Below are 15,181 nucleotides of genomic sequence, written 5' to 3' on the forward strand. Positions count from 1 at the left end.
CATTAATAATAGTTATATTTGTAAGACTAGAGAGGCAACAAGCGCACGGTTGTTGCGTGCTCAGCCAATGGCTCAACTGCGGTTATGTCGAAACAGCCACAGTAGTTGGTTTCGGTCCTTTGAGCGGCGGCTAGCCTTTACTGCTTTACTTCTTTTACAGAATCTTCGCGCATATTGAGCTCTAAAAACAATGTCTGCCAAGTTCTGAAGACCTCATTCTCGCCTTGCGAGTCATGACTTCGACATGACAGCAATGGAGAACCCCAAAAGCGGCGACAGTAATGGCAGCGCCGACCATGAAGAGGCAAGTCGCGCTCACAGTGACATTTCTTTTGAAGAAATAACAAGAATTGCACTCACTTCGTAGCTGTTTATCGCAGGAAAGCAGCTTGGACAAATATGTCGAGAAGCAGCTGGCGCTCTTGGAACTGGAACGAGAAGAGGAGGTCGAACAAAATGCGTGAGTGATTTACCCGATTGATTATCGTTCGCCACCCGAGTACGCTGCGATGCGTACTGTGCTTTCGTACTTATCTATAGGAAGCTGCAGGAGAAGTACTCCGTCAAGGAACTTCAGAGCAAAGGTCTCTGCATCGCCAAGCTAGTCGTCGACTCCGTTCACACCGGCCTATACGGAAGGACCGTCTGCAAGTTTCGCTCTTGTCACCACGGAGCACCGCTGCCCTCACATGGCTTTTCAAACGGTGGGGCGCGCACTGGTGTTTTATTTTTTATTTTTTTACCATTTGCTGCTCTTACGTGTGATCGTGAGAGGTCCGGCGTCACAAACACTTCACAGATGCGTTTGATAGCCGAGCACGCAGCCTTTCAATTAAAACACATGCAGGTGCTCCTTGCAAGCATTGCAAATAATACTTTGTCATTTTAATTGAATGTTTTGCCAAGAGTATGTTTTAATTACAAAAAGACGCGTCTCTGTAAGGTTCGCAGTATCTGACTGCCGTAAAACAGTGGGTCCTACATCATATTGTGTGTGTGTGTGTGCGTGTGTGTGTGTGTGTTTTTGCATGGTCCACATATATGTTACTGCCAATGTGCAGTGCTTCAGCGAGACGTCGCTATAGGCGTGCCGTTTATCACGAATGTCACTGCGTACAGATGTGAGCTCACAAATCTGTCAAGAATTCTTGAGGGTCATGCTGCTGAACAAAGAGGACTAACAGCAGCTGCTAGGTTCAAAGTACCGGGCTGAATATTGTGTGGCCTGTGTGTTCTTGTGGCTTATGCTTTTTGCCAGCATTTCCTCTTAAATCTGCCAGAAAAGCACACATATTGATTTCGTTCCATCGCTGCCCAGAATTCCAGACAAAAGTGTGGCAGTGCCGTGAAAATGCCTCCATATCAATTTGCAATCTGTACCCGACTCAGCAGCCCACTCATTGGCATCATTGCACATATCTTGTACAAAACGATGGCAACAATTTAATGGTGCTGTATTGCCTGTCTGTTGCTTCATGTTGTTTGTGTCACTTCTGCCTGCCATGCTGCTTGCTTTGTTTCTTTACAAGGCTGTGATCCAAGTTGGCACATCAGTGTGTTTTACATTACGAGTACTCCTGCGCTCTTGCTTTTTTGTAGGTGATATTGTTGGTGTGGCGGTGGCAAGTGATCCAGCCAGGGAGGTCGTTTGCTCTGGTGTTGTTTCTAGCATTGCAGCTGCAAACATCACACTTGCTTTCGATGAAGGCCGTGACACACTCGATGGCGATGACGGTCGTGTTTTCAACTTGCTCAAACTTGCCAATGACGTCACCTACAGGAGGCTGAAAAGGCATGTTGTTCTTACAAGTTCGTTTAATCTTGATAGCACTTTCACCTCAGGGGTGCCCTGGAACACATTTGGATGCAGTAAATTTAGTTTAATCTTTTCTCTTCATTCAGCAGCTCAATGTCTACACCTGTGGCCTAATGGCAATGGACTATTCACAAACAGACTCACCCCACATACAGTGAAAAAATCAAGGTCCAGACAGGATGACAGCAGCATTCAAACGACACCCGCACTCCTCTTGCCGGCAAACAAGTCAGATTGGCAAGCAATAGAAGCATTCTGTAGGCATCATATCTGACCAACAAACAGCATCAGTGGTGTTACGCAGGGCCAGAAAGGCTTCCTTGCACAATTATAATGTGCCCTGTTGCTGTTTTATCATTGCCAATGTTTATTATGAAGTTTAACAGGGGAAGAGGACTGAAATCACGGCACTTGTTTTTAGTAATTCATTTGGCACCGACTGATAGTTCCCCAATCAGGGTATGTAACATAATTAACATCAAGCTTCGCAAGGCTTTCTAATGTGTTGTCTTTCTTTCTTGTATGCAGTGCTTATGAGTAGGATAGTCTCAAATGATAAAGCAAAACCACACTTACAATATGCATTTTCTTGAACCACTCATTTTACACAATAAGTGAATAACACACTTTTGTAGCAGTAAGAGCTTGCTTATGTTTTCAGCCTTTTGCATTGTTTAGACAAATGTGCCATGATTAAAACTACAGGAGAACAATGAGCGTTGTAATAAAACATAGACAGAAATTGGAAGATCCCTCCACTTCGTAAACTGACAGTGTGAAAGAATTTGTTCACACAGAGATCTCATGACAGTGTATAGAAGAATAGATGCCTGGTGCCTTGTACCATCTTCAGTATTCAGTTGATACGTTACCTCCTGTAGAATTCGTATATCTGCCAATGACTGTGTTATTTATCAATTGCCTGCTAATGTTAATGACCAAATATTTCAGGATTTCATTTATTTATTTTCTGAAATTGCCCATGAACATCTTTACGCCTTAATATTGGTGCACTTGTGTTACATAAAGAACATAAAACCGAAAAACAAGACAGAATATCCCAAACAACAGTTGTACAAAGTGGAACAAAAAATTAAATTAATCAATGACAGAAGTCAGCTAATGAGCAAATAGTAGAGCTGAATACTATATCAAGGTCATCACACAAGGTATTTTGTTGTGTTACAAGATGTGCTGCAGTGTCGGAGGTGCAAGAGGAATTTACATAGAAAATTCTAGGATTACGCAAGTTAGGGTGAAGCACGCAAAATGTTACAGCTGACAGTAGCCTCGGACAGGAGAAGTGGTTGTGAATTAGTTTATGCAAGAATAAGTAATCACGGTATTTCTGCCCTATTTCTAGGGGTCTAATATTAAACATGCACAGTGCACGCTCATGGGTGCGTACTGTGCAAACTTGTGTAACTGTTGGCTAATGATTCTAAACCCAAATGAAATGTAAAGGGATATCAATTTCATGTCATCGTAACCTCCTCATTTTTTCCCACATAGTCACTGATATGCCTATAAAGGCTGTTAACTCTTACAAGTACCTAGGCATGATGGCTTTTTTCTGATCTTGACTGGTGTCTGCGTGTGACTAACATCATCTCATCCACAAACCGAAATGTAGGGTTTTTGAAATGTCATTTGCTTATTGCCCCTCATTATGTGGAGTTATTAACTTACAAGACCATTATCAACACCAAGCTTCAATACTCGGCAGAAACCTGAAGCTGTCACTACATACACATCATAAATGCCATTATATCGCTCCAGGACCAAACTACTAGGTTTATACATTCATTGTACTCTTATGACATCAGTACATCTTCAGTAAAGGCAGAATCCAACTTACGAATTCTTTCCTGTTGCTGCCGAATTGCAAGCAAGTCGCTGTTTCATAAGTTTTTCTACAGTCCCCTGAAACGGGTCCCTCACGTTTCGCCAGCTGCACGCATATCCCTTTGCATATTGTAGCTCAGCTTTGGGCCCATACTGCTGTCCTCTTTTTGTCGTCCTTTATCTTTAATATGGTAGCTGTCTGATACGGCCTTCCCTGCAGTGTTGCAGCTATCACTAGTCCATCTGTCCTCAGTGATGCAGCCACTACGTTTTCTACAACGTCGTCATCCTTATGAATTAGTTTTCTGTTATTGTCACCCCTTATGTGGTGTCCTGCGTATGGGGCCCATGAGAAAATAAAGTGAATGTGAGAGAGAGAGAGAGTAGACAAGCATGCTTAGTCAAGCTACGAAGGCATAGTACCAGGGGCATTTGCTTGTCAATAATGTGGGCAAAGGGCTCTCAAAAACATTTAATCAAAAATATTCATGGAGACTTGCTTTTACCAGGAACGCTCTGCATATTTTATAAAAGGTGTTGCAGGGATCCTTTAAGTTTTGCAGTGTCATTGACGTACTGCTGTCTCCTCATTTTTTGTCCCACCATGCCACTAATGTACCCGTACATTCTCTACTCTCTAGTGAACACCGTACTAAGGGTGCAATGGCCATTATCCATGTCATTTTTTGCTTGTAAATAACCAACAATGCGCCGCTGTTTTCATTTTAAAAGGAGAAAAAGGCCAGATACTGAAAGGGATAGACGTGCCTCGTGCTGTCATTATTCAACTGGACATAAGCCTTGTTATTTGACAGTAAATAGGGTTCAGTGTTTTCGGTCAAAAAAGAAAGTATGCCTATTTTTTTTTTCAGGTTTCAGTTTTAATCAGAAATAATCAGTAAAAGCAAGTTCACCACAGAGCCATGACCATGATTGGCAGGCAGCTGCAAGCTTACATGCACTCTGATACAAGGAGTCTGGCAAGGTGAAATTCATTTGTCAGCCGTAGCTCCCAAGCAACCTTTACTGTTTCTTTTTCTTATTTGCATCCATTTTGTCTGCCACTGTGACAGAAACAAGAACCAGTTCACTCTGCAGAAATCCTAAAGGGCTAGCCTGAGATATTCATCCGGAAATTGGCTAAAGAATTTATTGACATTTGGAAAAATACAATGTATTACTCGTTCAGTATGAATCAACTAGTCTGCAACAAAGTATACATTTCGAACTCTCATCCTGTCACAAATGCACACGATTGTGTCTTTTTCATAAGATCTATAATTTCAATCTCACTCTAAGTGAACAGCTTGTAATACGCCCATTGTACATGAATGAAAAGAAAGAGGGTTAACCGAGAGCATCGCACGCGTAATGTGAAGACGTGGAATCGTTCCCCACCTGCGACAAGTTTTTTCATCCACTTTCATTTCTATTAGTTTATCACTTCTTCAATTCAATTAGTAAGTACAAGAAATTTCCCCTATGTTGTCCTTGGTATCTTTGTTTGTTGGCTTCTTATGCCCATCGTACATGTCATCCTGTTCCGATCAAAGACTAATGGTTGGTGTGCTTTCTTGTCGAACAGAATTATACCAGGATTCCTTTATTTCAAGAACAAGTCTCGATTGCAAACACCTGCCTGCTTCCATCACTGCTTTCTGGACAATGCGAGCTTTATAGTAGCTGTGCACAATGCATTATGTTAAACTTTATTGCTGCACGTTTGTTACTATGAGCTACTCTTTTGTGTAATGCCTCTGGGCCCAGAAAGTATGTGACCAGGTGGTCAAAATTAATCCAGAGCCCTCCACTACTGCCTCCCTCATAGCCTGAGTGTTGCTTTAGAACATTAAAATCAATCAATCAATCAGTCTGTACATGTTTCTTTTACACAGGACCTTGGAGAAGCTTCGAAAATGCAGAGAAGTGAGGTACAACAACCTAGTTGAAATCCTGTTTGGAACAGTGCCTCCCACCGAAGTGCCAGTGTTGGCTTCTCAGCAGCCTATTGGTGGGTTTTGCTTTTTCAGTTATGAAGTAGTTTGATTCCAGTTTGCTTCTTCATATGGAATCGGGACCTCTCCATCACTTCTGCTTGCAATAAGTGTAGATAAGTGAATAGCGATGTTGTCTACGTTGAAATGGTTATTAGAAGGCTGAAAGGAACTAGTTGCACATATCAGAGCTGTGTTGTACTAACATAGTAAAAGCTCGGAGGACAATGCAAATAATGAATCAAATAATGAATTACGAATGAATAATGTAAGTTGTTACAGTGCTGCATTGAAAAGGAGACAAGAATGAGTTTACAAGCTGCCCACCTATTTCCGCACTACCAATTTTTTCATGAAGTTTGGAAAAAACTATTGTTAAAAGACATGAATTTTCATACTACATCTGTATTGATTTCAATATCGCAATGTAGCTTCATGAAAAGCAGATTGACTGAGACTACTTTATTGGCTCAGAAATAAATAATCCTAAAGTGTTCTGACAACAGAGAATTGTGTATTAGAATCTTTCTTAGATTATTCCAAGGTCTTTGATAATCTCCGTGATCACACTCTAATTGAAAGACCAGGAATGAATGGTATTTTTGATGTGTCTCTTTCACTCCTGAAATTGTACCTTAAGTATCCCTCCCAATTTGTTAAAATTAGCGCTGATCTTAAAGATTACCTAGCAATAAATGTTATCAAACGTATTGGCTCTAATGCAAGCAGCTCACGAGGTTATCTGATTGTGTCAGTGGGTTCTGCACTGCTTTCTCTTTGCAGCTAGTCAAAGTGTGGAACTCCATCTATGCTAGTTTTAGTGGTGTGACGTAGGACCAGTGTAAGAACTCAAACTTCCGCAGTCTTTGTCAGAAATATAAGCTCCCCTATGGCTTTTGTTGAATATATTTATTTGTCTGCATGGATTAAAGTAGTAGAAATGTAGTTGCTGAACATATAGAAGTACTGCTATTCTTTAAGGATGACAAGATCTGTGTGGCAGTAGTTGACGAATAGAAACAGGAAATGTTTGCCACAAAAGTTGTCCATGACTTGCAATAAATCTCAGGGATCAATAATGGCAGTAGTAAAACTCCGTTTCTTGATTAAACACCACCCTCCCAGACTAGCTTCACAAAAATCTGAAGTCAGGAATGTACTGAATATTCTGTAGATAAGTCAAGTGCATGAAAAAGGTTCTGCCAAAAAAAGAAAGAGAGGCTGGTTCATTCACATTTAAGTTTGGTGCAGAGGCAGAATTTCATGCTGTATTCTATGTAATACCACATTAACGTGCAGATGTTGACCTATTTTATCCAGAATAAATCGCAACCACACGACTTGTGTGGTGGTGCTGGATTTTTAAAAAGCAATCTTCTTGGTCAAAGGAACAGTGGGGCCATCTGTCACTGTTGTGCAGAGACATGCTGTGTTATCACATAATGGTGACAGGTGGCTCCAACATTGCATTGATGAGAAAAATATGTGCCTTTTGTTTAGCAATGCTGCACACAATAACATATACTTTATGGCCTCTTCTGCACAAAACAAGTAAATAATGCATCAAAACATAATATTAAGCTAAATGCACTGTGAAATCTGTGAAAATTGATCAAAAACAAGTCATGCGAAGTTAGACAGCGGACAAGACACGGGATGGCGCTTGTCCTGTGTCTGCCATCTTTTGTCTCATCTAAAGTGTGCGCACTTGATAAGCCTGCAACTATGAACCAACTAACCCAGCAACACATTTATATTACACGAGGACAAGTCATCAGTTTAGACGAAAAAGTCATTTATGCGGGAATTTCTTACTTAGACACAAAACAAATGCTAAATCAGTTCCCACTGGGTATTCTTTCAAGGCCCAATTTTTATTCGTTGCATCAAGAAAGTATACTATTACTGGAGGAACTGAATACACACCAAACCATCTGCATTGGTATGTGAGTGTGATATTGCAAATGACAGTGTTTCCTCATATTTATTTATTTAAGGTACCTGACAGGCCTCTATATGAGGCATTGAGTAAGGTGGGCTAGTATAGTGATGTGTTAATGCAACACAGTAAACTAATTTTGAGAAATAATAAAAGCATATCAACAATGAAGACATCAATCAGAAATACAAAAGATAATCTTGACATAAATTCATGTAGGTCAGGTTAAAGCATAGTTTGCAAGAAAACAAGTAACCAAAAAGCATTTGCTTACTAACTAAATTAACAAGCACATGGTCACGTGCGCACAAGCAAACATGAACATATCTCGCTCGATGGCAGTGAAAACTCGTGGTCAAAAAATGCTGGTGTGAGGAACTAGCAGATTTGGTGACAATGAATCTGGGGAAATTGTTCCACAGGCTGTTTGATGTTCAGGAAATGCTCATGAATTTTGCTGTAGTCATTGACAGGCTCACAATGCTATGACACTTGCCCCTCAAAGGGAACAGACACACGCATGCTTGCATATTGCATCGTCTCATTCTGCCTTCAACTAACTTTCTTTAGGTGCTGCTGCAAGTTGTGTGCGTTGGCCCTGAGACAGAAACAGTACTTGCAGTAAAATGATTAGCTGTGCCTTTTGCAGTGCATTTTGTCAAAATTCTCAGCTATGGGCAAGCAAGTTAGTTCTCTGGACTTGTAGCACAGTCATATGACCCTCTCCTAAGCCATTTTCCGAGTTTCCAGCAGTGCTGCATATGCATTTACACTGTGAGCTGTCTTCTTCATACCCACACTTGCAAACCTCAACTGCCTGGATGGCTTGTTTTTCACATGCCAAGACTTCTAACAGTGTATGATGGTTGTCAGACGACAGTGCTATGGTAAGCTTGCTACACTCTCGTGTCTCACCAAATTTGTGCAGGGCAGCGTACGCCATGTCTCATGTCAGCCAATCAAAATAGAGAACCAAAAGGGCTTCTCTGTTGTGTGTCTGATTGGTGTCTGCGTAACATCGACTGAATGGAAGATTCACAGAAACATCAGTGGCATGCAATGGGCAAGCCCAACTCCTTCCTTGCAGCACACAGCCGGCTTTCATTACCGGTTGGCTGACTGAAGATCTAGCCTTTGTTGCATTGCACAGAATCGGCAAGACAGAATATAGTTTAAAATTGAGGCATGAAGCTCGGGTCCTATTTGAAGAATATAATAGTGTTCCTCTCTGGTCCTCCCTGCCTACCCTTCTGTTTATATTTTCTCGACAAATAGAGCTTTTCAACAAGGCCCTGGACGAATCACAGAAAGAGGCGGTGGCCTTTTCCCTGAGGCAGAAGGAACTGGCAATCATCCACGGTCCGCCGGGGACAGGAAAAACGACCACGCTGGTTGAGGTTGTGCTCCAGTGTTCCAAGCAAGGGTCCAAGGTTAGAGAAACCAATCTGTCCAAGGTCTTTACATGGACATCATGTGTGACTTGAGAAACTGGAGCGCTGTGCATAAAAGCGATGGCGCTAAATAGATGGAGACAGCAGGACACTTGCCATTGTGGATCAATGGGGATAGTGCTCCACTAAGAAGAAGGTTGTGGGTTCAATTCTATCAGCCACATTGAAGTGGGTGCAGAACGAAAAAAAAAGGAGAAGCTTGTGTTTAAATGCAGGGCATCATTCTTTTTAGATCATTAACAGAATTTAAAGAAAATCATCCGGTGGATCAAAACCTGTGGATCGGATTCTAATCTTTCGCTACATTGCCAAGATTGTAACTGCACGCCAGAGTTAGATGAATGCGCGATATTGTACAGGCATAAGAATGAAGATACGCGTCCTATAGTAGAGGCATGGCATATCTATAATGGTGGAAGCGCGCGCGTGAGTCAGCCTTCGATTACTTTACATAAGGAAGAGATGAAGTGCCTTAACAGTTATCTCTCACGTAGACCGGCACGTGTACCCGACTGACACGTGGTGTTACCATTCCTGAGCATGCGCAGTTGAGTTTTGTGTCTTCTTTCTTTTTTCGCCTCAGTGCTCCCTTCAGTTGATAGTTGGCATTCGTGTTGTCCACTTCTCTACTCTTGTGTCCTGTCTGCACGCCTCACCTCTTTTTTGCATAATGTATCCTTACCAACTAGCTGCATTTCACGCGCTAACAACTTAGTTATCGCTCAAAGCAAGACACGCCTGCATGGTTGGAACTTAGTCTAATGTTATTGTTTATTCTATCTGTTGTGTCTGTTCTTGCCAATCTTTTTATAATCAGATTGTATGCGTGACACAAATTGTATAGTAATTTCTGGAAGCCACATGGGCACCAGCGACTAGCCTGGAACGGTCAACGAATCATAGAATCGTGTATAAAAGCTGCCGCGCTTCACCCGGAGATAAGATTTTGCTGTTTGCTGACTGTGTTCACTGCTATCATTGTGCTTTGTGTGACTGGTATAGTAAGCAGCATGGATACAAAGAACATTAAAGGGGCCCTGAACTACTTTTTATCGAAGTCGAGAGGCACATTTTAATTTAAAATAGGCCATTTCAGAAATACTTCACAGCAATAAGTTCTTGAATATGTTCAGCAGAAGTGGAGTTACTGGAAATCAAACATGCCCGATGCAGTGCTTCCACACCTTGTTCAATAATGCACTGCAAAGGCTACAATGGAAGCGAGGTGTGCCCGCCTACTGAATTTTACCATGGCGCCCAGTTCAAATTTGATTTTGGTTGTTCAAGTAGATGCCACTACTTCTGATTTTGGCGCCTACAACGAGCCAGGCGCAGTTGTCCTCGAAGAGCTGCAGTGTGCTCAGCCAGCAGACTAGTCGCGGGACCCCGCAGTGTCTATGCTACATAGCAAACCGCAGCTACACGCAACTGTAGTGCATATTGTCACGTGGTGGTGACGTTGAAAAACACAGTAGCACTGTGAAAGACAAAACTAACTTTTATTGGGCGAACCTGTGCCCACAAAGACAGGCTACACTTATAGCACAACGATAGCGGCGAACACGGTCGGCGATCGTCGGAAGTCTGATCAGCGGGTCAAGCGCGTCGGCTTTTATACAGCAGTCGTCGAATGTTCCAGACTAATCATTCGGGCCCTCGTGCCTTCCACAAAGTTCTACACCATTTGCGTCACGCATTGAAATCAGATAACACAAGGTTCGGCGACAACAGACAGCCGGGTCGAAGCATCGATAACTTTCCAGAAACTTCGGATACATGCAGGCGCGTCCCGCGCTGTGCGATTAGATTTGTTAAGCGGCGAAATGTGGTCGCCCGATAAAGATAAGTACACGTGTCAATATGCGCATTTGCTTTGTGCACGACAAAGGTGCGCGCTTGTGCTCATATGCTCCAGTCTGGCCTATTACGTGGTGCGGACCGGTTTTGTCCTGCACCATCTTGACCGATGGATAATAGCCGTATCCAACTTGCGCATTTTGAAGCACTGCCAATAGCTCAACATGAAGCAAAGTCTTCCAAGACATGTAACCAGGAGCGGCCAGGAGTGAGCACGTGCTGGCAAGCGTGCATGTGGTTTGACCTTAAGTTTTGCATGGTTCAAGGCTAGTTAAGTGTTCAAAACTACAGTAGTTGAAATTAGCGATACCCAAAGGCTACGACATCGATAAGCAGGGTAGCCAAAGTTTAATCCTACGCAGGTAGCCACATCCAAGTGGGAGCAGGCAGTAGTTGGCATTTTCTACAAGTACGTAATTATAGAACTTTGAAAGCAGGCTTTTGCTTACTTGAGCCTGGTTATTAAACTTAGTTACTAAATATACACAGTGTAAAGATGTTTATTGAGCGAGTCCAACAAACGGGCGGTAGCTCGGAACAGTGAGCGCGGAGAGCAAGATGGTGGTCTTCGAACGCCGGTCTCGTGCCCTCTGTTCTTGATGATGATCGGTATGCCATTCTCCTCCTTTCTTCATTACAATTGCCCCCGTCGAGAAAGGTGGAGCCATCCTGGCGATCTAACAGGTGGGTACAAGAGGGTCGAAGTACGGCTTGAGGCGGTTTACGTGAACAACATCACGTCCACGTCGACGACGGTCGCCTTGCAGCGTAAGAGGCTCAATGACATAGTTTACGGGGGAAGTACGCTCGACGATGCGGTAGGGACCATGATAATTTGGGAGCAGTTTGGACGACAAGCCAGGGGCGCAGGGTGGTACAAGCAGCCACACAAGTGCTCCAGGAGCGAATGTTGCGGCCGGAGAGTGATCATCATCGCGGGCGTTTTTCTGGCGTTGTTGGTCGGCTGTAGTAAAGCGCTTGGCTAGTTGTCGGCAATCTTCAGCGTAACGGGCCGCTGCTGACACGGGCGTGCACTCTGAGGTATCTGGTGCGTATGGCAGCAACGTGTCGATAGTGTGCGTCGGCTGGCGACCGTACAAAAGGAAGAAGGGGGAAAACCCGGTTGTGACTTGCGTAGCGGTGTTATACGCGTATGTCGCAAATGGGAGAACCAGGTCCCAGTTTGATTGATCAGATGCAACATGTGTCGCAAGCATGTCGCCCAGAGTCCGATTAAACCGCTCAGTGAGACCGTTCGTCTGAGGGTGGTAGGCAGTACACGTCCGATGTACAATTTTGCACTGGTGGAGAAGTGCTTGAATTGCATCGGAGAGAAATACGCGGCCACGGTCACTGAGGAGTTCGCGAGGAGGACCATGCCGAAGCACAAAACGCCTCAGGATGAAAGAGGCGACGTCCTGTGCTGTCGCCGTGGGAAGAGCAGCGGTTTCGGCGTATCGTGTAAGGTGGTCGACAGCAATGATAGCCCATCGGTTTCCGGCCGTGGTCAAAGGTAAAGGTCCATAAAGGTCAATTCCAACGCGGTCGAATGGGCGTTCTGGGCATGGAAGGGGCTGCAATGACCCTGCGGCAGGATGCGGTGGTTTTTTTCGTTGCTGACACTCGTGGCAGCCGCGAATGAACTTGCGGACAAAGCGAAACATTCCGCGCCAGTAGTACCTTTTCCGTAAGCGTTCATAGGTCTTGAAGACACCACCGTGAGCACACTGCGGGTCGGAGTGAAAGGAAGCGCAGATTGTAGAGCGAAGCGTTCGAGGGATAACTAGGAGCCACTTCCTACCATCTGGCGAGTAGTTGCGCCGGTACAAGAGGCCATCACGGATGCTGAAGTGCGAAGCTTGGCGTCGCAGAGTTCGAGTGGTCGAAAGAGTGGGTGCCCCGGATAAAATGTCAAGAAGCGAAGCGATCCAGGGATCGTGGCGCTGTGCAGAGGAGACGGTGGCGACGTCAAGAGCTGACAATGGAAGGTCTATAGTGGATATGGACGCAGTTTCGGTGGATAGTGGTGACCGCGACAGTGCATCAGCATCGGCATGCTTGCGTCCGGAACGATATATAACGCGGATGTCAAACTCTTGAAGTCGAAGAGCCCAGCGGGCAAGGCGACCTGACGGATCCTTCAACGAAGACAACCAACATAATGCATGATGGTCCGTAACTACATCAAACGTGCAGCCATATAAGTAAGGGCGGAACTTGACAAGCGCCCAGACTATTGCCAAGCATTCTTTCTCGGTGACGCTATAGTTTGATTCAGCCTTGGTGAGCGTTCTGCTGGCGTATGCGACGACATACTCTGCGAACCCAGGCTTTCGTTGCGCGAGAACAGCACCGAGGCCGACACCGCTGGCGTCTGTGTGCACCTCAGTTGCGGCCGTAGGATCGTAGTGGCGCAGTATAGGTGGTGACGTCAGGAGACGGCGAAGGGTGGAGAAGGCTTGGTCACACTCAGAAGACCATGACGAGATATTGGAGGCGCTGCTTAGTAGTTGGGTCAAAGGCGCAATTATAGAGGCGAAGTTGCGCACAAACCGACGAAAGTAGGAACATAACCCTATGAAGCTTCGTAACTGCTTTAGAGTCGTCGGTTTGGGGAAGTCAGTCACGGCACGTAATTTAGCTGGGTCCGGAAGCACACCATCCTTTGATACAACGTGACCAAGAATTGTAAGTTTTCGCACAGCAAAACGGCACTTCTTGAGATTTAGTTGCAGCTGAGCGGTTTTCAGACACGTCAGGACATGGTTGAGGCGTTCTAGATGGGTTGCGAAATCTGGCGCAAAGACAACAATGTCGTCGAGATAGCAGAGACACATGTGCCACTTCAAACCCCGCAGAACTGAGTCCATCATGCGTTCGAAGGTGGCAGGCGCATTGCAGAGGCCGAAGGGCATGACATTGAATTCATATAGACCGTCAGGCGTGACGAAGGCTGTCTTTGAACGGTCGGCCTCTGCTAAAGGTACCTGCCAATACCCGGAACGCAAATCTAACGACGAAAAAAACTCGGCACCTTGTAGGCAATCAAGGGCATCGTCAATTCTGGGTAAAGGGTACACGTCTTTTCGAGTGACCTTGTTTAGGCGCCGGTAATCCACGCAGAAGCGAATCGATCCATCCTTTTTTTTAACGAGAACCACAGGGGATGCCCACGGGCTTTGCGAAGGGCGAATAACGTCGCGTTTAAGCATATCGTCAACCTGGTCGGTAATAACTTGACGTTCCGCGGTGGAGACGCGGTAAGGGCGTTGTCGCACTGGCGAGTTGGAGCCGGTGTCGATGTTGTGAACAATGGTAGAAGTTCGGCCAAGGGCACGTTGGGCAACATCGAAGGAGTCGCGGAACTGGTAGAGCAGCTGGAGAAGAGCAGTGCGTTCAAATGGGGACAGTCCGTCTGCGATGGACGAATCGAATAGGTCAGCAGCTGGAACATCAGAAGGGGTAAGAGCACTGATGACATCGAGGTCGCGTCGAGCTGAATCTTGCTGCACGGAAAAAATTTGGCCGACATCAATGGGTTGCACGCATCCAAGGGATTCACCTTTAAGCAGTCTGATGGGATATGGAAGAGGATTTGTGAGGCAGAGAGCGCTTGTTCCATTCGAAATAGAGAGGGTCGAATAAGGCAAAAGAAGTGGCTTCCGATTTAGAAGAAGGCATGATGGTTCAAAGAATGCAGCTTCATCACATATGCTGTTGCAGAATACGGGGAGCAAAACAGCTGCTGTCGGCGGAATTTCTGTGTCTTCTGTGACGACTATTTTGTGTGCGGCTTGATGAGCGGGGTAGTAGGACTCGTCACACAAGGGGAAGAGCTCAAGTTCAGATCTGGCACAATCAATAACGGCATGATTATACGATAGAAAGTCCCAGCCAAGTATAATGTCGTGCGAGCAAGAGGAAAGGACGATAAGCTCGACAATGTAGTGTTCTTTAGCTATAATAAGTCGAGCAGTGCAGGCAGCTATAGGCCGAACAGGGTCTCCATTCGCTGTACGTAAGGGCATCATCTCAAGAGGCGTGGTCACCTTCCGAAGCTTGCGGCAAAGTGTGGCGTCTATAACAGAAACGGCAGCACCGGTATCGACAAGAGCATATGCACGGATGCCTTCTACGAAAACTTCGACAATATTCGACGGCAAAGTTCGAGGACTTGAGCATTTCGACAGCGCAGTTCTTGCCTCACGAACTGCGGAGGCTAGTTTCCCTCATTTTCAGGGGCTGGTCGACGACGCATGGGCGACAAGGAGCGGTGACA

At 44.9% G+C, this 15,181-nt stretch overlaps 1 protein-coding gene across 3 annotated transcripts in view; it reads left to right on the top strand.

The window, feature by feature from the left end:
- LOC135912594 (DNA-binding protein SMUBP-2-like) overlaps positions 1-15,181 on the top strand; it is a 77,005-nt gene continuing 61,824 nt past the window's right edge. The window contains exons 1-6 of one of the 3 annotated variants that reach the window (XM_070525305.1): positions 1-304; positions 368-460; positions 541-704; positions 1,600-1,792; positions 5,557-5,672; positions 8,870-9,024. In XM_070525305.1, coding sequence (XP_070381406.1) covers positions 282-304; positions 368-460; positions 541-704; positions 1,600-1,792; positions 5,557-5,672; positions 8,870-9,024 — 744 coding nt within the window. In that variant the 5' untranslated portion in view covers positions 1-281. The remainder of the gene's footprint in view (positions 305-367; positions 461-540; positions 705-1,599; positions 1,793-5,556; positions 5,673-8,869; positions 9,025-15,181) is intronic. The other 2 variants (XM_065445089.2, XM_065445091.2) reach the window with 2 other exon arrangements.

This window comes from Dermacentor albipictus, chromosome 9, assembly GCF_038994185.2.
Source record: "Dermacentor albipictus isolate Rhodes 1998 colony chromosome 9, USDA_Dalb.pri_finalv2, whole genome shotgun sequence".
Classification (NCBI taxonomy): Eukaryota; Metazoa; Arthropoda; class Arachnida; order Ixodida; family Ixodidae; genus Dermacentor; species Dermacentor albipictus.